Raw genomic sequence first — 24225 nt, forward strand, 5'->3', positions numbered from 1 at the left:
CCAATTCGCGACTTTGCAGGTTGGGCGTGACGATGACAACCGCTGTAAGTTTGGATCGGTGACAAATAAAGCTGCTACTAAGCTTCTCTTGGATCATACCATCCTGACACAATGCTTCCAGCACCACGAGCCGCCTGGGATGGCCATTACCGACACCGCGAGCCAGGCCATGTCCAGCCACACTCTCAAAACCAACCGCGTTTTGACAATTACAGCAGTAACAGCTGCGTCCAGCCTTCGCATCATCCACAGAGAAATGAGCAGGCGAGGAACAGCTGGCCACCGCAAGACCGGCGACTCCAGCAACGAATGCAACAACCCCAACACTATCCCCAGCGATACCCGCCGTCAGACTTTTAGTCCACCTGCCGACGTCCAGGCGATTCGACTGCGTGGCTGACGAGGCCGAGTTCTGGATCAAGATGCCGCTTGATTGGGGTTGTGGCCCGGACGATGACGATGGAGGTATCGGTTTGATCAGTTGACGACTTCTCCGCCAGTAAAGAGCTGCTGCCTGGCCTGATGTGCATCGTCTTGACCAAGCAACGAGGCAGTGCCATGCGTTGCGACCTTTTACTTTCCTTGTTCTATCCACAATCAATAATCTCAACAGCACAAAGTAATTTGCCGCTTTGTTGGCTGTAAAGCCACAGCATATCTCGATGAAATTTTCCTTTATTTATCGCATTGAGTTTTCTCGTTCATTTTCTGCATTGTTTTGGAATCTCTCTTTTACACTGCATCTGCCTACGGCCACGCTGAATTTGAAAGGAAAATAACAATTCGAGTGGTGGAGAGGAAAACAGCCAAGGACTTGACCCAACCAAGGCAAGAGATCAACAGACGAGCAAGCACGTTGTATCCGCCTGGTCTTGGTTTGGACTTGTCAATGGCGTTTCCCGAGCTGTTTTCCGTTCTTCGTTGCTTTCTATCTATCGACCCGGCTACGAGCAAACTGGGATTTGCGTTGTGATCAAAAGTATTTTATTCTCACCGTAGCTTTGTTCCATAAATAGCTAGCTTTCACTATGCCACAGAAATCGATGAGGTGATCAGTCTGGCACGCGCAGCAAGTTGGGTGTATACTCGCCAGTCGGACTGGAAAGATGCCGTCAGTTTTGCAAAAGCTGGCGACGCTTTGGCAGTGTATACATGTATAACAACGACTAATAGCAAAATGAGCACACGGATAGAGACAACTGAAAATTCCCTGATGATCTGAGCTCGTTTCACCAATATCGTGGGGGTCAGGGCGACCAAATTGTGATGCTATGAAAGAGCCACAGGACGTAGTACAGAGCCCAACAGTCCTGGATATGTGACGGGTCGGTGATACAGCTTCTGGTTGTTGTGCGACGTATGGCGTGTCTGTTTGTGTGCCCAGCCTCGACAAGACGTGATAGGCAGTGGTCGAACTTCTCTTGCCGTGTATTCTGTTTCTTGTACAAAGCTACGTGGATGGGATATTGCCTAGATATCTCATTCAGTGTGAATATTGAGATGAGCTTCAAGTTCCTGGGGAAAGCTGCAAGGGTACAGCCGGAAAGCTTGTCAAGGTTGGAAGTAGTGCTTTCTGAGCCTGGTATTCATGTATTCAGGGGCAAGTCTTGGCGAAAGGACTGCTGATGATGGGGGAGCAGTAAACCCCAGATGGCAACGTATAACATAGTAACACATCATTCACGATGAGAGCACAACCAACCATTGGATTATGCATTAACTCAAAGAAGAAAGCCGGTAAATAACAGCAATTGCTATGCAATTGAAGTAAAAGCCCTACTTGCCCTCCAACTCCCTTTCGGCAGCCACCAGTTCCGCGAACCCGTCCAGCTGCTTGGTCAGGGCGTCCCCCTCGAGCAGCGCACAGGGCGACCTCGGCTTCCCCCCGTAGCCATTGTACTTTTCCAGCGCGGCCTTGACGCTGACGAACCCCCCCTGGATGGCGGTCCAGTCGCCCCTGGCCACGACGGCCTGCAGGGCGCGGGCCTCGTCTGCCTTGCCCTCATCCCACAGCTTCATGAGGCGCACGCAGGCCAGCGGCGCGACGTTGGCCGTGCCGCCGATGATGCCGTGGCCGCCCACCGCCAGCGTCTGGATGGTAAAGTCGACGCTGCCGCCAAAGGTGAAGAAGCCCGGCTTGGCGCCCGCAACCACGCGCGCCAGCTTGCCCGTGTTGCCGCACGTCAGCTTGACGCCCGCGACGTTGCGGTGCTCCGCGATGGCGAGGACCGTGTCGCTCGACAGGTCCAGCCCCGAGCAGGCGCCGGGGAAGTTGTAGACGAGGAGCGGGACGGGCGAGGCGTCGGCCACGGCGAGGAAGTGGTCGACGATGTGCTTGGTGGTCAGCAGGCTGCCGTAGTAGGCTGGCGGGAGCACGATGGCGTAGTCGGCCCCGGCCTCGGCGGCGTCGCGGCAGTGCTGGACCGTCTCGCGCGTGCTCTGGGCTCCGGCGCCCGCGATGACGGGGAGGGAGTGGGCGCCGGCCGCGTCGAGGGCTTCGCGCGTCGTGCGCACGATGAGCTTCCGCTCGTCCCGGTCAAGGTGGACGGCCTCGCCGTTGGAGCCCTGGCAGACGATGCCCGCGATGCCGGTGGCGGCGAGCCGGGTGGCGTGCGAGGCCGTGGTTGCCACGTCCACCTCCTCGTCTGCCGTGAAGAAGGCGACGGTCGGCACGTAGATGCCGCGGGTGAGCGGGCGGCGGGTCGAGCCGTTTGCTTCGGGTGCCATTTTGTGTATTTCTTTGGAGGGGTTTTGCTTTGTGCGGGGTGGGCTTTTTGAGTTTGTGCAAGTGGTCAAGGGTCGGGTTTGGGAAGAACAGTAGCCTGGCTAGCGTTATATCTTCAGTGGCGTCTTGAGGCGGGGGAAGTAGCCGGAGCCAGATTGGTAGATGGCCACTCTAGTGATGTAATATAGTAGGGTTTCTTTTGTCCAAGGGCGAAATGGCGTTGTTTAACCCGCCCCAGTACGGCAGGGAAGAGCGGCAAGGATGTTGCTTGCTACTTGCTTTTGTGAGGAACAGTCTCGTGCGCCGCGGATACCGTCATGTAGCACAGGAGCACGAAGCAACTCGACAAGGTGATTAGATGGAACGGTCCGCCATCAATGATGACGCGGTGTGGTGATGGTGTTGCGGAAGGAAGAAAGGCCAAAAGCAAAGCAAGAGACAACAGGAGCACGTGAGTAGTATGTGATTTAACAAAGCAACAAGTCAGACTGGAGAGCAGAGGACGAGAATAACATTCATCTGATCCCAGCTTGCAGTAACACGTGGTAATGACTTATCCTCAAATCGCCTCAGCCCCTCATCAAAACTGCACAATAGGACAAAAAGGAGCACGCCGCGGCCCCGAGCCCGGAGATTGCATCACCTTCGGCACATTTCGTTGGGTTTCCTTCTGGGTTGCTTGGAGGAGCTGTCAAGAAAGGACCGACATATTTTTTTGGGGGTTTTTTTGAGTCGTTGGTCGGATGCGAGTGATGATAGGTGCGGGGTCCGGAGCAAAGTTGGTGGATGGGTGGGTTTTACGGGGTACGTGTCGTGGGTGGGGGTTCATTGTGGGTGGTAGAGCTGTATTTTGGCTGGCCGCAAAGCTTGAAGATGATACGAGCGGAACAGTGATGTGACCCCCACGTACGTTTTCGCTAGCTGTTTGTTCTGTAGTAGAAAACCGTTGATTTGCGGGGCGAGACGCAAGTGTGGTGTGTAAGCAATATATTTCCGAGCCGCGCATCCATGGAATAAATACCAAGGAACACTTGCATCTATCCAAGTGAAAGCTCACAAGCACAATTTGTATAACATGTATACATGCACAAGCCACTGCAGTGACCTGTCTCAAACCCAAATACCATCCATCAACCCTGTGCAGCCTCACTGTCACCGCCTCAATCAAGTATAATCCCGACATGTTTCTGCAAAAGTTCACTGGCCACCTCGACGGGATATCCATTGTTTCCTCGGGTAAATCTTCGTTCTACAGCCGAGATCACAAACGCCTAGCGTGCTTCATTTAGGCAGGGAAGGACCAAGTAAAGAGTCCGGTATCCTTCTAGTAGATGTGACCTCCAACGGCGGCGGTCGAGATATCTGCGCAAGGATATCCGGAGATATCCTCTCTGGCTTTGGGTTAAAAGGTATCGTTGTTCTGCCCCCACCATCTGTTCTTCCACCGCGTGGTTTCTCCCCGGTAGTTTTTCGCGTTCCGCCTTTTGCTTTCTCCGCAGCGCGAGACTTGCGGTCTCCCGCATCACGATCCAGTAGGACCCCCGATATCTTTCTGCCGGAACTCACAGGCAACGCCGGGGGTGCTACCGCCTGAAGGATTCCCGGATTCAACCTGGTACCCTTTGGTACATTCAATCCGGTTGATGTCGTTGCCCCTCCGCGCCCTCCGCGTCCTTTTCCTCCAGAGGATGGTCGTGTTCCGGCTTTTCTTTGCTGTGAGGTGCGGGACTGGCGCGCTTCCAATCCTCCATGCTTGTCATCGAGCTCGGAACTGGCAGTGATCACCTGGTCCTGCTCGTCCATGACCGGCACCTCTAGCGACCCGGAAATCGGGTCCGCCGTGTTGCCGTCGCGTGCCATGATGGTCCGTTGCATGTCGACGGACCCGGGATGTACGATTGGGCCAGCCAGCGCGATGCTCGCGGCCATGAAGCCCAAAATAACTGTTTTGAGAGAAGGCATTGTTGGCAACTCCTAAAATACGTGCCTTGATATAAAGTATTTTAGTGTTTGTGATGGATGTTTGAGATATAGGCAGAAAGAAAGTGCAGATTAAACACTAGATCAGAACTGGTGGTCTTAGCCCAAGGCTTTATACCATGATGCCAAATAGAACTACTAGACTGGTCTTAGATGTTAAACTTTGACCCTCAAACCAATCCGACCGAGTCAACAAATCACGGCTGGTGTCCTGCTCGCCAAAGAACTTGTCATGGCTTACACCCAAAACAAGCGCACACTAGTGCCATGTTTCGGAACTCAACTTTTGGAGCTTAAGAAAGATCTAGAATTACCCGTTGGCAACGAGGGTTGCGTAATGGGTCTTTGACTGACTGATGGAGTGAAGGAGTATACTCGTAGATATCATTGCCATGTCAAGGACGCGTATCCCCGAATGGCCAAGAAGCCGGTGGTGCTCGCACAAGATCTCGATAGAAGAGTCGCACCAAGTGGTGTACGTGGTAGCTAACAAAAGTTGGCCATCTGCTGTATGGTTCTGTGATGCCAAGATATTATACTCTTTGATGGCTCGAGGAATGAAGGATGTAGCAAGTAAGTGAAAAGGACCGACGGGATCAAGGTGTGCAAGGAGCCATCGGGATTATTTACTGCTTTGGATTTGAATGCAACCAATAATCTAGTCAACACATCCGAAGTCCAACTCGGGAGCCAAGTCAAGAACGCCTAAAGCTTCAGACGACAAACGGCAGTGCAGGTAGGCATTCAACCCAATGCTAGCAATTAAGCCTGCGCAGATCATCGCAGGCACGCGAGCTGGTGGCTTGGCGAAGGAGATGACAAAAAAAAACAAGTGTTTGGACAGAGTTTGTCTGTTCAGACCAGAAAAGCCAAGGATGCCCAGGGACCTGTTACCAAGTACCTGCTGCAGGGCGGTAATGCGTGTAGAATAATAGCTCGCAGTAACAACGCAACCCCCACGAAGCCTCCCACCTGCCAGCTGGTAGCGTGGTGGGGGTAACTTGCATTGGAAGGCACGCTTGAATGCATGTAGGTGATCTCATGACATCGGGAACAAATCCGCGAGTAGCAAAAGTGCTGCCGTGAGGGGTAAAGTTGGGGAAAAGAGCGGGGAAGACTGCGTGACCGGCGACCAAGGTGATCGGAATAGATCTATGGTTGCTAAGGGAGGTTTCCGAGATGATCGGAGGTCTGGATAAAATCCGCTGTATTGACTAGAGCGATTGTTTTATTGCTAGCCAACTGATTTTGTTTAAATCTGTTTGCATCTGCTTTTATGTGTTGGAACTAGAATAGAGCTGGATCTCGAACTGGTCTCGATATCATACCCTTGTCATCACAACTTGCATTGCGCAACACTACCATGGCGCCAATCAAGACAGTGGAATACTTTCGAGTCAAGCCGCGATGGCTGATGGTCAAGATCACCGACGACGACGGAGAGTATGGCTGGGGTGAGGCGACACTAGAAGGTCACGACCTCGCGGTCGAAGGGACGCTCGAGGAGATGATTCCAAGATTGATCGGCATGGAGGCAGGGTGGGTTCGACCAGACTGAGCCTGACCATAACCGAAACTAACGAAAGGCCGGTCGTAGCGAGATTGAAAACATTTGGCAAAAGTTCTGGAGACATGGCTTCTACCGCGGCGGGCCCGTCTTTATGTCTGCGCTGTCGGGTGTCGATATTGCCTTGTGGGATCTCAAGGGTGAGTAGCAGTTGCAAATCTACAAGCCGCTGCAAGACAAGGCTGATACCGTTTGACAGGTCGCAAGCTCAAGGTCCCGATATACGAACTCCTCGGCGGAAAGGTACGCAACAAGGTCCAAGTCTACTGCTGGATCGGCGGCGACCGGCCATCAGATGTCGAGGCGGCCGCCAAGGTACGGCTAGCGCAAGGGCTCAAGTGCATCAAGATGAACGCAACCGAGGACGCCAACTGGGTCGACTCGCCGGCCATGCTGGACTCGACCGTCGAACGACTCAAAGTGGTCAAGTCTCTCGGGCTGGACGCCGGGCTCGACTTCCACGGACGACTGCACAAGGCCATGGCCAAGCAGCTGGCCAAGGCGCTGGAGCCGCACCGGCCGCTCTTCATCGAGGAGCCGCTGCTCTGCGAGCACCCCGAGGCGCTCAAGCAGCTGGCCAACCAGACGACGTGCCCGATCGCGTTTGGCGAGCGCCTGTACACGCGCTGGGACGTCAAGCGGTTCCTGGAAGACGCCAGCGTCGACATCCTGCAGCCGGACCTGGCGCACGCCGGCGGCATCAGCGAGACGCGCAGGATCGCCCAGATGGCCGAGGCCTACGACGTCGCCATCGCGCCGCACTGCCCGCTGGGCCCCGTGGCGTTTGCCGCCAGCATGCAGATCGCGCTGACGGCGCCCAATTTTGCCATTCTGGAGATGAGCCTGGGCATGCACTACAACACCGAGGCGGGGGACGTTGATCTGCTGACGTATCTGAAGAAGCCAGAGGTGTTTGATATCAAGGAGGGGTACGTGTCGGCGCCGACTGGGCACGGGTTGGGAATCGAGATTGATGAGGAAATGGTGCGCAAGATTGCAGTGGATACGAAACCGTGGCAGTGCAAGGAGTTTCACGGGCCGGACGGGTCAATTCGGGAGTGGTAGGGAAGTTTATTGATGACTGCAAAATCGGTGCTGTTTGCAGATCTGCAAATTTTGAAACTTGTGGATTGTTAAATTAAACAGCGAAATAGTTAAAACAAAAACAGGAAGGAAACAATTGTCCGCAGTGAAAAATAAGCTCAGCGATGGCAAACTTGGTTAGTGGAGACACCTGTCATTTGTGATATCACTCGCGCAACCTTGGGGACCCATACACCAATTATTTGTACCATTTGCACCAATACCCGTAATCAAGTCTCGATAATCACCTTCAACACCAGCTTCCCATCCGCATCCACCGGCTTGGCCGCAATCGCAAACGCATCCTCCGCCCTGTCCAACCCCTTGACGTTCTGCGTCGCCAGCAATCCAATATCCGGCATGCCGTTGCTCTCCCTACCCGCCAACAACTCGATGCCGCGCGGGTACGTGTTTGCATACCTAAACACGCCCAACAGATCAACCTCACGCAGCGCCGCCGCCCCCAGAGGCAGCGTCTGCACGGGCGTGCCCATGCCGATCATCATGACGCGGCCGCCGGGCCCCGTGGCGTAGATGGCCGCCTGCACGCACGACTCGACGCCCGTGCACTCAAAGGTGGTGTCGTACTCGTCGCCGCCGTTGCCCTCGCGGGTCAGCAGCGCGGCCGTCTCGCGCGCCAGGGCCAGCTTCTCGTCGGCGCTGGCCGTCGGCGGCAGGCGCTTGCTGGGCACCACGACGGCCTTGTCGGCGAAGCCGTGGGCGACGGCGAACTGCACGCGCTCGGGCACAATGTCGGCGATGGCGATGGACTCGATGCCCTCGACGCGCAGCACCGCCGCCGTCAGCAGACCCACCGCGCCGGCGCCGAGCACCAGCGCCGTCTTGCCCTTTTGCTCGCCGGCGCGCTTGACGCCGTGGATGGCGACGCCCAGGGGCTCCAGCAGGGCTCCCTCGGCCAGCGAGGCCGAGTCGGGCAGCTTGTAGGTCAGCCGGGCCGGGTGGTTGATGCGGTCCTGCAGCGTGCCCTGGAAGTGCGGGAAGATCTTTGCGCTGGACCGGAACTTCATGCCCTTGCAGAGGTTGTAGCGGCCGGACTTGCAGAGCGCGCAGTCGTCGCAGGCGATGCCGACCTCGACGGCCACGCGGTCACCCACCTTGAGGTCCGTCACGTCGGGACCGACGGCCTCGACCACGCCGGCCGACTCGTGGCCCAGGGACAGCGGCTCGCGCACTTTAAAGTCGCCATTGGCGCCGTGCACGTAGTAGTGCATGTCGGAGCCGCAGATGCCGGTCGCGCGGATGGAGACTTGCACCTCGCCCGCCGCCGGGGCCGGGATCGTGCGCTCCTCCTGGATCGAGGGTATTAGTGGGTGGGTGCAGCGGAGGTTAGTTTGGGGGGCAAACTTACGACGCGCAGATCTTTCGGCCCGTAGAGGACTGATGCTTTTATTGTTGCCATTATTCTTGGTGTTTTTTGATGTGACGAGCTAAAATGGGGACGAGTGAGATGGTGGTATTTTGCTACTTGCAGAAACTATTCACTTAGTGCGGGGTTCACGATGGTGGGGAAGTTTTTCAAAGTCGATGAAAACAGCATGGATGTTGTGAGAACATTTTTTCCTCTGGTCAACTCTGCACCAGGCCCAAGAAAGGTTGCTATGGAAAGACAGAAAAGTTAGCTTTCCGACTACGGGCTTGTCCATCCGAGCTCGCTGCCACGTCCCCGCTCTGTCCTCGCTGCCCAGCATCTGGCGGGTTGTGGGATGGGATGGACCGGGGATGATGGGGGTACGGGTACAATGTGGAGAGCTACCCCTCACGCTGCAACTCCCCACGATTTTTCTGCCCCGAGTCGAGGTCCTGTAACAAAGTCACGATGGCATCCGATGTGCTTGAAGAAGTCTGCAAAGGCTCTGCATCTCAATCCTCTACCTCCCCATCCAACCCCCATCAACAGTCAAAAGCTCCCCTGAAACGTACAAGCTGCCCCTCCCTGCCAAAAACACCGTCGCGCCCTTGAAGTCATCCGCATTCCCCCACCTTCCAGCGGGGATCCTAGCCAAAATGCTCGCCGCCCTCGCCTCGTCCTTGAGCAAAGCCTCGTTCATATCCGTAGCGACGTAGCCCGGCGCAATCGCGTTTACATTGACGCCTTTGCTCGCCCATTCATTACTCAACGCCTTGGTCAGCTGCGCGATGCCACCCTTGGCCGCCGCGTACGCCGGAACCGTGATGCCGCCCTGGAAGGAAACGAGCGACGCGACGTTGATGATGCTCCCGCGGTGGCCGGTGGCCGGGTCGGCCGGCCGAGTGAGCATGTAGGCGCCGAAATCCCGGTCAAGCGTCCAGACGGTTTTGAGATTTACTTGAAGGACCTCGTCCCAGTCACCCATGGGGAAGATGTGTGCTGGGTGGCGCCTTTGGATGCCGGCGCAGGTCACGAGGACGGAGACGTCGTGGCCGTCGGCTAGAATCCTTGGTGCCAGCCGCTCGACGGATTCCTGGGATGAGAGGTCGCAGGTGTAGACGGTTGCTTTGCGGCCGAGGGCTTCGATTTGGGACTTTGTGTCGAGGTTGCTCTCGTCGCGCTGTGAAGCGTTAGCGCTTTCAGTGGGTGATGATTTGGGCAAGGGAATGCTGGCCTGCACGCACCTGAATTAGAATGATGTCGGCACCGGCCTCTGCGAGCGCAACGGCCATGGCCTGCCCGATGCCCCGCGTTCCGCCCGTCACGACGGCGAGGCGGCCATCCAGGGAGAAGAGCTTTTCAAGGAAGGGATTGGGCATTGGTATGTATAGACTGAGGATTGTTAGTCAAGCGTATAAATGTGAGGATGTGATCAAACTAATGATAGGCAGGTCTTGGTCGACAAACAAACACCAGTCGTGGGCCAATGCAGTCCACAAACGACAGACAAACCCCACGCTATCCGTGGTTGCACTGCCCGCGTCCGATACCTGGATACTCTCCGGGCACATCGTAGAGGATCAATTTTCACCATGTGTGGACTGCCATCTGCATCATCAAAGACCCGCAGCTCGTTTGACAGCTCAGAATACGCATATTCCCCGCTGACTCGGTCTGGGTCCGACAAACCCGCCCCAAACCCCCATTTGCTTGCAGTGAAGCTAACCCCCACGACGCACCCCATAATGCGGGCTAGTAGATTGACCGATCAGGGTCTCAGCATTGGAGAACCACCAGACTTCCGCCGGTAACCGGTGATTGTTTACCCCACCAGTAACTTGGCCGAGAACGCTCAGTCAGCGTTGGCAATTTGTAGAACAGAGTGACGCATACGCTCATCTGATCGAACTACGTAGAATAATGAATGCACGGGAATTGGTGTAGGATTCCGCGGCGATAGAATTCACAACAATGGCAGAAAAACAGATGGATGTGATGCTGTATGGCCTTGGGGCGTGAGTAAACAGACAAAATGTTACGCAGGCCAGAAAACCGACTGACAACTGACGGCCATCAACAGCATCGGCTCATTCTACGCCTTTGTGCTTAGCCAATCACCCAACGTCCGCCTGACAGTGGTGGCACGGTCAAACTACGAAGCCGTCAAGGCCAATGGCATCACAATCGACAGCGAAAACCACGGCAAGCACATGGTGAAGCCGTACCAGGGTGCGTTTACCATTTTGCAGTCTCGGTTTCACCCTGGCAATGGCTAACCAACTGCCTCAAAACAGTTGTAAAAACACCCGCTGATGCAAACTCCAAGTTCGACTACATTGTCTGCACCCACAAGGCCATCAACCAAGCCACCGTCCCACCAATACTCTCCCCAGCCGTCGACCCAGCCCGCACCACCATCGTCATCATCCAAAACGGCGTTGGCAATGAGGAGCCCTTCCGCGCCGCGTTCCCGTCCACCACGATCCTGTCTTGCGTGACGTGGGTCGGGGCGCGGCAGTCGGCGCCTGGCGTCATCATGCACAACAAATCCGAAGACATGCAGATCGGGCTGTTCCCCAACGAAGCCGTCGACCGGGCAGTCGAAAAGGCCAGGCTGGATGAGTTTGCGGCACTGTTGACGACCGGCAAGACCGTGTTCCAGGTCGTCGACAACGTGCAGGTGCAGCGCTGGGAAAAGGTGGTGTGGAACGTGGCGTGGAATGCGGTCACGACGCTGACGGGGCTGGACACGCACGCCTGGCTCTCGTCGACCGAGGGGGCCACGCCCATGACGACGAGGTTGATGGGCGAGGCGGTGGATGTGGCGAGGGCTTTGGGGGTGCCGTTGGATAAGGAGGAGCTGGTCGAGAGGTTGATGCGCAAGATCCTGGGCATGCAGACCATCTACAGCAGCATGTACGAGGACGCCAAGCATGGCAGGCCGATGGAGGTCGAGGTCATACTGGGGTATCCGGCCAGGAAGGCAAGGGAGCTGGGGATTAATGCCCCGACGCTGGATGCCATTTATTGTGTTGTCGCGGCGGTGGATTTGAGGATTAGTAGTGCGAGGAATTGAGTGGTGAGGCTGCTTTGACGTGGTAGACTAGCACTTGGTATGTAATAGAGATAGAATGCCAGTGTCAAGACTTCTTGTACACGAAGAGATGCATATATGACAGATGCTATTGGCGGAGCTCTCACGAGCCATGGGTTACTATTAGAGCCCAACCTGCACACTTCCGTCATGAACCACGGGCAAACTAACGCCCCATGTTGGTCATCCATTCCGGTGAGTGCTGTATATAGAAGCCAAAAGCCGTCGAGTCCAGATCCAGCCAGTCCGTCGTCCGCCACCCGTCAAACAGGTTGTTGATGCCTCCAGCAAAGAGCACATCGTTCAGCTCGCCCACCATGTCGACATCCTGCACCACTCCACCACCAGTGACTGCAAGAGCTGACTGTCCAGTCTCTGGCCCTTGTTGCTCCTGCTGCGCTCCTCTGCAGTACTCGGTAGGCTGTCGCACATCAGCCCGATTGCTATTGTTCACCGTGCTACCCGCAGCCCCCTGACCAGACCCCTCCCGCCCACCTTGGCTGCGCTGCCCCAGAGCCTCCAAGCGCAACTCCTCCAGAATAACAGCATACCGCCGACTAGGCGAGTTCGCCGCCGTCGCCTCAGCCAGATACGTCTGACAGCGTTCCGCAAGCGCCATCAGCTTGGCATGCCTGACCGCATCCGCGCCCTCCCCACCCCTCAGCCGCCTCTTTCGCTGAATATCCCAGACATACGAAATCACCAGCGCATGAAATGCCACATACTGCGTCCACCAAAGCGCCTGGATGGACTTTGACTGAGCGCCCGCGATGCCGTCGACGGCCTCGAGCGCCGAGTGCGCTGCTGCCACGCACTCGCTGACCGCCGCCGCGTTGCTGCTCTCGCCCCCGCCAGACGATAACAGAAAGAGCCGGTTGGCGTGCATGACGCCGTGGCAGTAGGCGAAGCGGAGGACCATGGACTGGCGCCGGTAGAAGCCGCCCAGCATGGAGGGGCGGATGGCGCCGAGGTGAGGCGGCAGCGAGGCCTTCCAGGAGCGCAGGTCCTGGCTCAGGCGGCGGGCGGCGTCGCAGCGAGCTTGTTCGGTCATGGGTTTTATGGAGTAGACTTTGCGGGATATGGCTCCGATTATGCGGGCGATTCTGGTGTGCTTGCGTTTAGCGGTGCCTTGGTGGTGTCTGGTTGAAAGGGTGATGTAAAGGACTGAAATGGAACTCACTTGGCATGGCAGATCAACGCATCCACATGGCAGTCTGGAAAGTCATCGACCTCTATCGGCCCTTGCGCATTCGCATCCTCATCATCCACCCTGTCCGGGTACACCTGATCAATGTCATCATCGTGGTAGTGCCTCGGCCGACCCATGATGACACCAATGTACTTGTCGAGGATGTAAGCGGTCCAGAAAGTCCGGATCCGCAGCTGCGACTGGATATAGTCCAACCCGTCACACCCACCTATCCCCCGCGCCGCTTTCCTGTGCAGACCCAGCGCAGATATCATCTGCAGCGCGTCGCCAAACGTATACCACGCCCTGTTCATCCGCGACGTCGTAAGCAGGTATAGCGTCTGGATCAATCTCGCCTGCGCCGACTCGAGCCGCGGCGATCCCGTCTCTGCCTCGACGAGCGCCTGCGATGCGCAAAACAGCCTATCGTGATACTGCCCGCGAATTCCTCCCCCTGCTTCTGCGGCTTGCGGAGAGTCCGGAGGAGGCGACTCGGCGCGGTCCTCGTGCGCCGCCGCGATGGCGAGCACGCCAAGGACTATGGCAGCCCGCGCGGTGCCGACGCGCCGCCACCCGGGCAGTCCCCGCTCGACGTCGTCCTGCATCGCCGACAGCCAGGCCTCGACGAGCGGCTGGTGCAGGATCAGGTACGTGACGACGCACGCGTCAAAGTACATGGCCAGTAGTCGTTGGGCCTCGCGCCGCGGCGGGAGGCCGGCGAGCAGCTGCGGGTCGGGATCGATGCCGCGGCGGGTGCCAAACTGTGGCAGCGGGAGGTCGCCTGCTGACATGACGGGCTGGCGGCTGTCAGGAGGAACGGCATGGGAGGGGTGGTCATCTAACGGTAGGGAGGAGGCTGGGCCACGCTGCCGCGCGAGACGGCGGGATGCGCGGTGCAGAAATGTCACTCCCGACGTGGTGTCAAAGACCTGGCCCTGGATCTCGGCCATGGCGTGCTCCGGGGAGGCGCGCGAGGCCGGAACGGAGCCGGCATTGGGGTCAGGGTGGAGGCTGCCGGTGTGGACGCTTGGCTGCCGGATCTCGGACTCGGAAGTTTGGCGGGGGCTGGCGGGATTGACCACGGGGGCGGATGTGGAGAGCGTTGAGGACTGCGGGGGTGTTGGGGGGCGGCCGCGCGAGTACTTGGCATCATACTGACACGGCCGGCCTCTCTGGATGCACTTGTCACAAGGTTGCGTGCCGCTGCATTTTGCCTAGAGCGTCAATACAAGAAGCTGCATGTCAGGTCAAGTCATCCAACTGTAGCTATTGTCCCGCTCTTGGTAACATCAGTGCGGGCCTCCAATTCTACCTTGCGAGTCTTGCAGTAATCGCAGGCCCTGCTGACCTTGCGCGCCTTGCGTGGGTTTGTCTCGGCAGCAGTGCCGCCAGCGGGATCCTCGTTGGATGCGACGGATTCCTCAGCCAAGGAAACCTGACCCCGAGTCCGCTTGGATGGACCGGCTGTCAACTCCCGTGCGGGGTTGGGCCTTCGGTTCATGGTGGATTCCGATGCGGATTCTAAGGATAAACAAGAAAGCTCACTTGGTTGGGGATTTGTCTTGTTTCCGTGTGGTAGAGTTCTATCCTGTGTGGATGTCGTTTGTCTGGGCGCCGGATATGGGATGAAGAAGTGGGTGGGACAGAGAAAAGGGCAAAGCGGATTTGTCGGAAAATTATTTGGGTCGGATTAGTGTTTAGTGGTTGCGGAGCCCAGCGGAACCAACGAAGCCAGACCCATTACTCGCTGCATATTGGTACTCTGGCAGTCTAGTTCTCTGGCAGTCTAGTATAGTAACTCCACTGCAAAACGCGGGGACAACTGCCAGGAAGGAAGGCAGGAGTGCAGTTGATTACAGAAAGCAGGTCAATTCTTCCTTTTTTTCTCTTTTACATTTGATTTGTCGTTTGTTAGCGTTCAACAAGGAAATGCATAAGTGAGGCAGCAGAGAATAAAGGGGTGTTTTTCACATTGGCTGCTGTTAGCTGCAGTCCGCGAAAAGCAAAAAAAAAAAAAAGAAAAAAAAAGAAAGAAAGAAATTGGTCACACACAAAGCTATGCAGTACAATGCCATCTGCGTATGTCTAAGCTCGAGTCTAATATATTGTCAACTCATTCCCTATGCCTGGCGCCTTTGCTCGATAAAAGCCTGCACGGCCGCCTTGAGCTCCTCCTCCGTCGCCTCCCCAAAAATGTCCACCCCCAACCTTGCCGGAAAGTTGTACCTGGCATGCCTCTCCAGAGCGTTTAGCTTCTCCACCTCATCAGCGGGCAGCTCAAAATCGACAAAGTTCTCATCTATCCTCGACGGCGTCACCGACTTGGGCAGCACCACGGTGCCCCTCTGCGCCGCCCACTGCACCAGCACCTGCGCCGGCGTCCTGCCCACCCGGGCCGCCACCTCCAGCACCACGGGGTCGTCCAAGGGCTTGGGCCTGCCGTAGATGTTGTTCCCCGTCGGGCTGTACGCCTGCACCACGATGCCCTGCTGCCGGTGCCACTCGAGCAGCTCCCGCTGCTGCAGGTACGGGTGCGCCTCGATCTGGTTGACCGCCGGCCTGATGCGCGCCGTCTGCAGCAGCTTCTCCAGCCGCCCGCGCGTGAAATTGCTGACCCCGATGCTGCGCGCCTTGCCGCTCTCCACCAGCCGCTCCATGGCCCGCCAGGTGTCGGCGTCGGGGATGTCGACGACGTGCGTGGCGCCCGTGGCCGGGTCGATAGGGAAGAGCTCGCGCGGGTTCTCGCGCGGGGCAAAAGACACGGGCCAGTGGATCAGGTACAGGTCGACGTAGTGGGTGCCGAGGTCCCTGAGGGTGAGGTCGATGCCGGCCTCGACGTCGTCGGGGTGGTGGAAGGTGTTCCAGAGCTTGGAGGTCAGGAAGATGTCGGAGCGGGGCACGCCCGACGCCCGGATTCCCTCGCCGACCTCGTGCTCGTTGCCGTAGACCAGGGCGCCGTCGATGTGGCGGTAGCCGTTGCGGAGGGCGTGCTCGACGGCCTTGGCAACCTCGTTGGGATTGGATTGCTGCGGTCGTGTTAGTTCTGGTAGCTGTCTGCGGCTGGTCGCTTACCCAGGTGCCCAGTCCTATGACGGGGATTTCATGGCCGCTGTTTAGCTTGATCTTTCGTCCTGAAGACATGATGTGCTTTGCTTTGTTTGTCGGATGTTTATTGGTGGAGTGGAATGAATTGGACGACAATTGCTGGCTTGTTTAAGTTCAAGTTCTAATGACATCGACTGTCACCAGGGAAGAATTTCAAAGACGAGCAAGCAGAGAATAATCCGCTAAGAATGAGAACCCAAGGACGCACATGCCATTCGCGGTGGCAGATTTCCGCAGTGGAATTGCTGTCCAAATTCTGCGGTTATGTATCGGAAAACATGATGTCGGATAACAGCGAATGGGCACTGAAATCTGCCGTATCCGTTATATCCGTAGTATCCGCAGTGCTGATCCCGCAAAACACTGCTGGACCCTACATGCCGATTGCTTTTCCGTCTGCGTTTTCTTTCCGCGTCGTATTCAGGGCGGGAGGACTTGAGTATCCGCCCGTCAACGGTTAACTAACTCCCTCTTGCCAGCGATGTCGGTGCGCCCAACGTTGTCCGAGCAGCTTTGACCGCCGGCTTAGCAAAAAACTTCAGAGGAATCATGGTACAAATGTCAATACCATCCGAGACCGTTGGGATCATTACTGGATTGACATGTGTCCGAACCTTTGACAAAGTTTGTCAATCTTTGCATATGCTTTATATGCAGTGTCTGGTTCCTGCCTAAACTGTACCTGCCGTCAGTTCCTGTCGGCCAGCAAAGCTGCAAACGGCATCATCCTGCCACAACCACGATCAATGGTGCTTCACCGAAAAACCAGTAAATGAGCCCACAAGACAAACACCACAAAATTCATCAGATAAAATGTCACAAAGAAATGGCGCGCACAACACAGACCATTTCACAACGGTGGATGACCTGATCAGAGATCGTGCAGCCACCATCCCAGACACTCCGCTCATTACATATCCCAACTCCCGCGCAAGATGCGCCGACTGGGTCGAGTACACGGCGCGCGACCTCGACGCCTACGCCGACGAGGCGGCCAAGGAATTGAGTAGACTTGGTCTCAACCCCAAGGTATTTCTTACTGTCGCTGAAGGCAATTTTCCTGTCGCTGAATGCAATCGACACTGACACCATATGGATATCAGCACAGAAAAAGCACCAAGAGCGAGGTGGTGGCTCTATTGGGCCCTTCAGATCTCGACTATGCCATCTCCATGCTCGCTCTCACGCGCATGGGCTTCGGGGTGCTTTTCCTGTCGACAAGGTTAGCAGTCGAGGCGTATGCTTCACTGCTAGACAAGACCGATTGTACACGCATGCTGACCACACCAAAATTCGTCGACAACACGGTCAAAGCCATCCGGGAAGGGCGCGACCTTGAAACGTGGGATATTGTGGAAAAGTCCATATACTCACGCGAGTCCACGGGAAAGCAGTTCCAAAAGCAGACGGAAATCCAAGACCAAGCAAACGCCGTCGCATTCATCGTGCACTCGTCAGGCAGCACGGGGCTACCAAAACCCATCTTCCAGTCCCACCGAGCATGCTTGGGCAACTACGCCCTCGGCAGCGGCATGCGGGCGTTTGTGACGCTGCCACTTTTCCACAACAGCGGGCTGGCCAACACCTTCCGGTCCATCGTGGCCGGCAAGTGCATGGCACTGTACAACGCCTCCATCCCCATGACGAGCGCCAGTCTGGTCGAGGGCCTCGACCACATCAAGCCCGAGACCTTCAACTGCGTCCCCTACGTCCTCAAGATCCTCTCCGAGACCCCCGAGGGCCTCGCCGCCCTGGCCCGCTGCAAGATGGTCGTCTACGCCGGCGCCGGCTGCCCAGACGACCTGGGAGACCTGCTGGTGGAAAAGGGCGTCAACTTCGTCTCGCACTATGGACAGACCGAGATGGGCCAGCTGATGATGTCGACGCGCCCGCCCGGCGACAAGGCCTGGAACTACGTGCGGCCTCTGCCCAACACAAGGCAGTTCATCCACATGGATCCGCTCGGGGACGGCCAGTACGAGTGCGTGGTGCTCGACGGACTCGAGACCAAAGTCATGTCCAACAGCGACTCCCCACCCAACTCATACCGCACGCGCGACATCTTTGTGAAGCACCCGACCATCCCCGACGCGTGGAAGCCCGTCGGCCGCCTCGACGACCGTCTCACCCTCGTCAACGGCGAAAAGGTCCTGCCCATCCCCATGGAGGGCACCATATCGCAGAGCGAGCTCGTGCATCAGTGTCTGATCTTTGGCGTCGGGAGGGCTTTTCCAGGCTTGCTGGTCGTCAAGAGCGACAAGGTGCCGAGCGGGTGGACGCGGGAGCGGTACCTGGATGCCATATGGCCTAGTGTGCAGCTGGCCAACCACAACGCCGAGAAGTTTGCGCAGATCGACAGGGACATGGTCGAGGTGCTCGAGGCGGATGCTAACTACCCCCGGACGGACAAGGGGACCATAATCCGCGCGGCGTCGTACAAGCGGTTTGCGGATTTGATTGACGCCGTGTACACACGGTTTGAAGGCGGGTCGCTTGGCCCAGCAGGCAAAAACGGTACCCGGCAAAAGACGGATGTCCAAGGATACAAGAGCTACCTGACTGCCCTCTTCCGAGAACGCATGGGCTTCAAAACGCTGCAGCTCGACACGGACTTTTTCAGTGCCGGAATAGACAGCCTGCAGGCAATCATGGCACGGAGCCACATGATGCGCCAACTCGATCTCGGCGGCGCTGTCCTGGGGCAGAACGTCGTCTTTGAGCACCCGACCATCAACCAGTTGGCCGAGCACCTGTTCGTGGCATCCCGCGCCACTCGCCACACGTCACCCACCACAGCCCCCGACGACCTTTCCACATTCATGTATGACCTGGTCGCAAAGTACGGCAACTTCGATCCCTTTTTGCCCGGCACCAAAACCCCACAAGCCGACACCATCCTCCTCACCGGCGCCACGGGCTCTCTAGGCGCACACATCCTCGCCCAGCTCCTTCCCTTCCCCCACGTCCGCCACGTATACTGCCTAGTCCGCGCCCCCGACGCAGCAGCCGCCACGGCCCGCGTCTTTTCCTCCCTTTCGGACCGCGGGCTGGGCGACTGCATCACGCCCGCCCTCTCGTCCAAAGTCATCGCCCTACCATCCGACCTATCCCGTCCCGACCTAGGCCTTGCCCCGGCCGTGTTATCCGGCCTGCGCTCCACGCTGACGGGGGTGATTCACTCGGCCTGGGCCGTCAACTTCAACCTGGGCGTGTCATCGTTTGCAGCGACGCACATTGCCGGCGTGCAAAACCTCCTCAAGCTCGCCCTGTCGGTCCCCTTCCGCCAGCCCGCCCGCTTCGCGTTCATCTCGTCCGTGTCGGCCGCCAGCGGAACGCCGCTGCCCGCGCGCATCGCGGAGCGGTACGTCGCGGACCCCCGCCACGCGCAGGGCATCGGATATGCGCAGTCGAAATGGGTGGCGGAGCACTTGGTGCGGCGGGCGGCCGAGGGTGGCGGGGTGGCGTTCCGGGTGCTCAGGACGGGGCAGGTGGTGGGCGACAGCAGGCAAGGGCGGTGGAATGCCACCGAGGCGATCCCGCTCATGCTGAGGGCTGCCGAGACGATGGGGGCGCTGCCGAGGCTGGACGAGAGGCCGAGCTGGATCCCCGTCGACGTGTGCGCGCGGGCGGTGGTCGAGCTGAGCGGGGTGGAGCGGCCGTTTGGGGACGCGGCGGAGGAGGCGGAGGACGGAGCCCACGTGGTGTACCACGTCCTCAACCCGCGGACCTTTTCGTGGGCGGACGAGCTGCTGCCTGCGCTGCGGCGGCCGGACTGCGGGCTGAAGTTTGAAGAGGTCGGGCAGCGCGAGTGGGTGGCGCGGCTGCGAGCGGCCGCCGAGGCTGACGAGGCGGTCGGCAAGCACCCGACCGTCAAGCTCTTGGATTTCTTCGCGGGCAAGTACGACAATGACAAGCCTGGGCGGAGCGGGCTGGTGTTTGAGACGGAGAAGACTGGGGGGAGGAGTCGGGCTATTCGTCAGGGGTTTGATGTTATCGGGAGCGGGCTGATGGGGAAGTGCGTGGCGTCTTGGAGGAGCAATGATTGGAAATAGCCGGGGATGTTGGCATATACTGCGGTTGTAGATTTTCTGGATAGTACGCGGGTGCTGCTTTTCCGCGGGTGTAGCATGGGAGTGTAACAGGGCCAAGGTTGTGATTTCCACTTTTTGTTATTCTGATAACTCTCCCCAGTTAGAGACGCAGAAAAACCAGCAGTTTGGTAGTTTAGTCGTCGAGGTATGTAGGGTTTTGTTCAATTATTCTGGCTTAATAATGCTACGAAAGATTTGTAATCAAATTAAGATGAAATATTAATATATACACCAGTGTATCGGCAGTTTGTATATCGGGCAAGTAAATGTACTGTGCTGCAAAAATCCTGCTATTCAACCTCGCTCTTGGTTGGGGACTGGTTTGGTTCTGGCTGTTCAGGCGGCAATTGTTTCCAGCCTCCCGGTGGCTATTAACGTTGCGTACCCCCTGTTCGGCACCCCCCCCTGTTCGGCACCCTGAAAATCTAACAACGAAATGCCTACTTTTATAAACTGATTTAAATATAAAATTATCAACGGACAAAAATACAATCGTTTTCACGCTTCTCCGGTTCATTAACCTCTTCTTCATCAGCTAAAGGTTCCAAATTTTCTATATCATTTTCCTGCAATCCAATAATGTTCTGTTTGTTAACCAAAAGCTCGTTTGGATCCGGAACCACCCTCCTCCTTTTAACCGGCCGTATTGCCTCCAGTTGTGCTTCCAATAAGCTGATTTTTTGCTGGGCGCTAGCCAAAAGGGTATCTTTGGCTTCGAAGCTTTTTTGGACTTTTGCAAATAAAAGACGTGAAGTAGCGTTGGTTTTGTTGGATTGGGAAAGTTTTTGCAGTTGAAGTCGGATATCTCGGGTCGTTTTAGGGGTTTTCCAAATAAGTAAAGACGGGTCGTTAATTTTTTGGGCTGGGCTTTCCGGTGTTTTATCCCTTTGCAAACCGTTGTTTTTATCTTTTATAACGTTGGCGTTGCTATTTTCTAACAAAAAAGGGCTTAAAAGTGGTTTAACCAAGTTTACCGGCCATAACCCCGTTGTACGCCAACCAGATTGAATGGTTTTTGCTATAAATGCTTTTAATCTGGCTTGTCGATAACAAAGTAGGAAATTTCGTTTTCCAATAACTGTTGAACAGCAAAATTGGCTAACAAATCCAAGTTGACGTCGATAAGCTTCTTTTAACGGCCCAAAAACCGATAGATCCAATGGTTGAAGAACGTGTGACGAATGAGGGGGTAAATATAGGAGTTGAATATTATTTTGCAAGCAAAGAAGCATAAATTCGTCCGTTATATGTGATCCATGGCCATCCAAAACTAATAACCGCTTTTCAGGGGTTAAAGGTTGGGTATACGGAATAAACACCTTTTTTAACCATTCGATAGCCGTTTGGTTATTTGTCCACCCGTTTTCGGTTGCATGAAATTGCCAATTATCGAAAGGGCTTAAATCCGTGGGAAACCATTGTTGTTGTACGTTTTTTCCCTTAAATATAACGAGGGGAGGGAGGGCAACGCCCGTAGCCGATATACATTCGATTATAGTCGTCCAACCACGCGTTCCGGGCTCTTTTCGTTGCAACGGCCGGATCCCGTTAAGCCCTAATACTAGGCCATTAGATCCTTTGCCTTCCATTATACCGGTTTCGTCCATATTCCAACGGTTTTCCCGTTTAATAGCGTTAATAACCGGGTTCGTAATATAAAGCCACCAAGATTTAATTACCTCCGTAGTAGCGCCATTAACCCGGGCGTTATCTATTCGACGGGGCCTTTGGGTTTTAAGGATTGGATAACGAGCCAAAAAACGAGTTATCCAACGTTTTCCAAGGCCTTTTGTCTCTCCGGCGGCTTGAAGAATTCGTTCGGCAAAAAAGCGTAATTCTTGATGCGTTGGCGGAAGCCCTAAAGCTGTTTGGGTAAGTACCCAATCAGCCAAATGCTTTTCCTGTTCCGTGGAAAGCCTTTGAAAAGGGCTTTGTGCTTTTTTATAAGGTTGAGAACCTTTAAGTCGACTTTGAAGTGTAGACCTAGGTATTCCCCATTTTCGGGAGGTTTTTGCAATTGGATTGCCATTATTGACGTCGTTAATTGCAGATATAAGCTGTTTTTCAGTATATTGCTTCATTGGAAAATGGAGAATTAAAATCAGAAAAAAGTAAATCCAAAAGTGACAGATTCATCGAGATATTTATAATAGAAGTTGGAGGATAAAAATAAAAGTGTTGTTATTTTTGGGTGCCGAACAGGGGTGGTGCCGAACAGGGGGTACGCAACGTTATGGCATTGTCCTGGTGGAAACTGTCATAGAAGCTCTGGAGACGCATCCCACCATGAAGAAAGCGATTAAAGCTGTCACTAGCAAAATTCATCCGGAATTAGCTGGAAGATTTGAGCAGTGACTATTGGCTAGGTGAATGAACGCGGTTAATATGAGTTCGCTCTTAGGTGCGGGTGCTGGAAATTATATTGAAAAATATTGAAAACTTGCTACCAACGGTAATAAGACAACAGTTGGTTGTTTTGCACGGCTAGGGTGCGGGGCGCCAACGACCCTAGCCTTGTAGCTAACGGATATGATTAGAACATGTAACACAGCCACCGAGGTTGATTTGTTATATATTTCAACTGCGATTGACAAGCTTTGTACATAGTACCAAGCGCGGTGTCTCGACAGGGAATCCTTGTAAACGCGCGGCTGCTTAAAGTCGTAATATATTTCTTTATGCAAACCGCCAGGTCTGCATAGTATACGATGCTTTTACTGGTATAAAAGCTGACATTTTTATCATTCTAGGCTGCCCTGAGAAAAGTCCCTACGGGAATATCGCTTGTTACACCATAAACTTATAAAGATTCCAAATCACGTGGCTGTTGATAAAGCGGCGACTGTTTAATAATATCCGCCGCGCGCTCCGCAACGGCATATAGCATGGCGATGGGGTGTCCGGTAAGCTGCATGGGGATAATAGACATGTCGACCACGCGTACGTTGGCCGTCCCGTAGACCTTGAGCTCTGGGTCCACAACGCCGCCGAGATCTCTGGACATCATGGACGCGGTGCCGATGTTGTGGTAAGCGATTCCAGCTATTCGCGTTTCCAATAGATTAGCCAGCCGCCACTATCCCTGATGATTGGTTTGACGACTCTTGGAACTGGAAAGGGGAAGAAGGCCAAGGTGAGCTCACAGGTGGTTCTGATATAGTCTCTCCACTGGTCGTCCGTCGCGTCCTCCGGCAGCACTTCTGGGCTCGGCTGCACGCGCCCTGCCACGAGCCCGCTCAACGAACCAGTCTTTGCCAGCTGCGCACCCAGTCTGGCGGCCTGGGTCTGGGCCCTAATGTCGAATTCGACCAGGTTCAGCCGCGGGTCGATCCTGGGCTCGTCGATCCTGGCCGCGTCGGCCGAGGCGAGGTGGACGCTGCCGCGCGAAAAGGGGAAGAGCGTCCAGTGCGACACGATCAGTACCCCCGTTCCCAGGCTCTGCGTGACGAATTCCGTCAGCGTGGAGGCGTTCCCCTCTGCCGCAGCGCCTCCAAAGACCAGCTGGTGCTGCGCCCGCAGAACCGCCTCGACGGCAGTCCTGTTCAGCAGCGCGCCGGTGGCGGCCGACGCCGAGACGATCTGGTCGGCCCAGCGGGGCAGTTCATCGCGGGTGCGGCTGGCGACGTCGGCGAGGTCGCTGCCGAATATGTCGGCCGGGCTGGCCCAGGTTTGCGATATGCCGATGCCCGCAGCTTCTGGAGTGGTGCTGTAGACGACGCGGTTGTTTCCCTGTTCCTGGAGATTTTCACCGACGCCTGGAAGATCAACCACGACGGGTATCCCCAGGTTCTCCAAGATTCTGCCCCTTGCTCGTTAGTTTTATTGATAATCGTTTCCGAATATTTCCTCCCCCAACGAGGCCAAAACGTACCCTGGATTGCCAACGCCGGAGCTCTCCAAAACGAGCGGGGTTCTAAGTGAACCGGCCGCAACAACCACCTCCTTGGTAGCCGCAAGAACAGCAACCTGTCCGTCCTGATCCAGGTACTCGACGCCGCTGGCGCTGACGGCCCCTTTCCCGC

The 24225-nt window shown here is 56.0% G+C and overlaps 10 protein-coding genes across 10 annotated transcripts; 4 read left to right on the forward strand and 6 right to left on the reverse strand.

Annotated features, from left to right (window-relative positions):
- Positions 1-32: 32 nt before the first annotated feature.
- MGG_15265 (uncharacterized protein) lies at positions 33-400 on the forward strand (the record flags this gene model as incomplete). Its single annotated transcript, XM_003713132.1, has 2 exons — positions 33-44; positions 122-400. 2 exons carry the CDS (start codon positions 33-35, stop codon positions 398-400), a joined length of 291 nt encoding a protein of 96 aa, XP_003713180.1.
- A 258-nt stretch (positions 401-658) lies between these two features.
- Positions 659-3461, reverse strand: MGG_07933 (dihydrodipicolinate synthase). Its single transcript, XM_003713133.1, has one exon. It carries the CDS (start codon positions 2725-2727, stop codon positions 1777-1779), a length of 951 nt encoding a protein of 316 aa, XP_003713181.1. The 5' UTR covers positions 2728-3461; the 3' UTR covers positions 659-1776.
- A 387-nt stretch (positions 3462-3848) lies between these two features.
- Positions 3849-4865, reverse strand: MGG_07934 (uncharacterized protein). Its single transcript, XM_003713134.1, has one exon. The coding sequence runs from the start codon at positions 4685-4687 to the stop codon at positions 4007-4009; it is 681 nt and encodes a 226-aa protein (XP_003713182.1). The 5' UTR covers positions 4688-4865; the 3' UTR covers positions 3849-4006.
- Positions 4866-5893: 1028 nt separating this feature from the next.
- MGG_07935 (galactonate dehydratase) lies at positions 5894-7517 on the forward strand. The gene is made up of 3 exons (XM_003713135.1): positions 5894-6244; positions 6303-6412; positions 6472-7517. The coding sequence occupies exons 1-3, from the start codon at positions 6069-6071 to the stop codon at positions 7335-7337; spliced, it is 1152 nt and encodes a 383-aa protein (XP_003713183.1). The 5' UTR covers positions 5894-6068; the 3' UTR covers positions 7338-7517.
- MGG_16969 (uncharacterized protein) lies at positions 7356-8962 on the reverse strand. The gene is made up of 2 exons (XM_003713136.1): positions 8725-8962; positions 7356-8665 (listed from the first exon to the last, which is right to left on the reverse strand). Exons 1-2 carry the CDS (start codon positions 8773-8775, stop codon positions 7586-7588), a joined length of 1131 nt encoding a protein of 376 aa, XP_003713184.1. The 5' UTR covers positions 8776-8962; the 3' UTR covers positions 7356-7585.
- MGG_16970 (uncharacterized protein) lies at positions 8911-10327 on the reverse strand. Its single transcript, XM_003713137.1, has 2 exons — positions 9969-10327; positions 8911-9904 (listed from the first exon to the last, which is right to left on the reverse strand). Exons 1-2 carry the CDS (start codon positions 10101-10103, stop codon positions 9245-9247), a joined length of 795 nt encoding a protein of 264 aa, XP_003713185.1. The 5' UTR covers positions 10104-10327; the 3' UTR covers positions 8911-9244.
- A 288-nt stretch (positions 10328-10615) lies between these two features.
- Positions 10616-11918, forward strand: MGG_07937 (2-dehydropantoate 2-reductase). The gene is made up of 3 exons (XM_003713138.1): positions 10616-10739; positions 10805-10953; positions 11019-11918. The coding sequence occupies exons 1-3, from the start codon at positions 10696-10698 to the stop codon at positions 11798-11800; spliced, it is 975 nt and encodes a 324-aa protein (XP_003713186.1). The 5' UTR covers positions 10616-10695; the 3' UTR covers positions 11801-11918.
- MGG_13919 (uncharacterized protein) lies at positions 11804-14627 on the reverse strand. The gene is made up of 3 exons (XM_003713139.1): positions 14320-14627; positions 12999-14221; positions 11804-12921 (listed from the first exon to the last, which is right to left on the reverse strand). The coding sequence occupies exons 1-3, from the start codon at positions 14506-14508 to the stop codon at positions 11985-11987; spliced, it is 2349 nt and encodes a 782-aa protein (XP_003713187.1). The 5' UTR covers positions 14509-14627; the 3' UTR covers positions 11804-11984.
- A 500-nt stretch (positions 14628-15127) lies between these two features.
- Positions 15128-16148, reverse strand: MGG_07938 (aldehyde reductase 1; the record flags this gene model as incomplete). Its single annotated transcript, XM_003713140.1, has 2 exons — positions 15128-16033; positions 16080-16148. 2 exons carry the CDS (start codon positions 16146-16148, stop codon positions 15128-15130), a joined length of 975 nt encoding a protein of 324 aa, XP_003713188.1.
- A 777-nt stretch (positions 16149-16925) lies between these two features.
- Positions 16926-20164, forward strand: MGG_16971 (uncharacterized protein; the record flags this gene model as incomplete). Its single annotated transcript, XM_003713141.1, has 2 exons — positions 16926-17141; positions 17216-20164. The coding sequence occupies 2 exons, from the start codon at positions 16926-16928 to the stop codon at positions 20162-20164; spliced, it is 3165 nt and encodes a 1054-aa protein (XP_003713189.1).
- Between the last annotated feature and the right edge of the window lie 4061 nt (positions 20165-24225).

The sequence above is a fragment of the Pyricularia oryzae genome, chromosome 3 (assembly GCF_000002495.2).
Source record: "Pyricularia oryzae 70-15 chromosome 3, whole genome shotgun sequence".
NCBI classification, from domain to species: domain Eukaryota; kingdom Fungi; phylum Ascomycota; class Sordariomycetes; order Magnaporthales; family Pyriculariaceae; genus Pyricularia; species Pyricularia oryzae.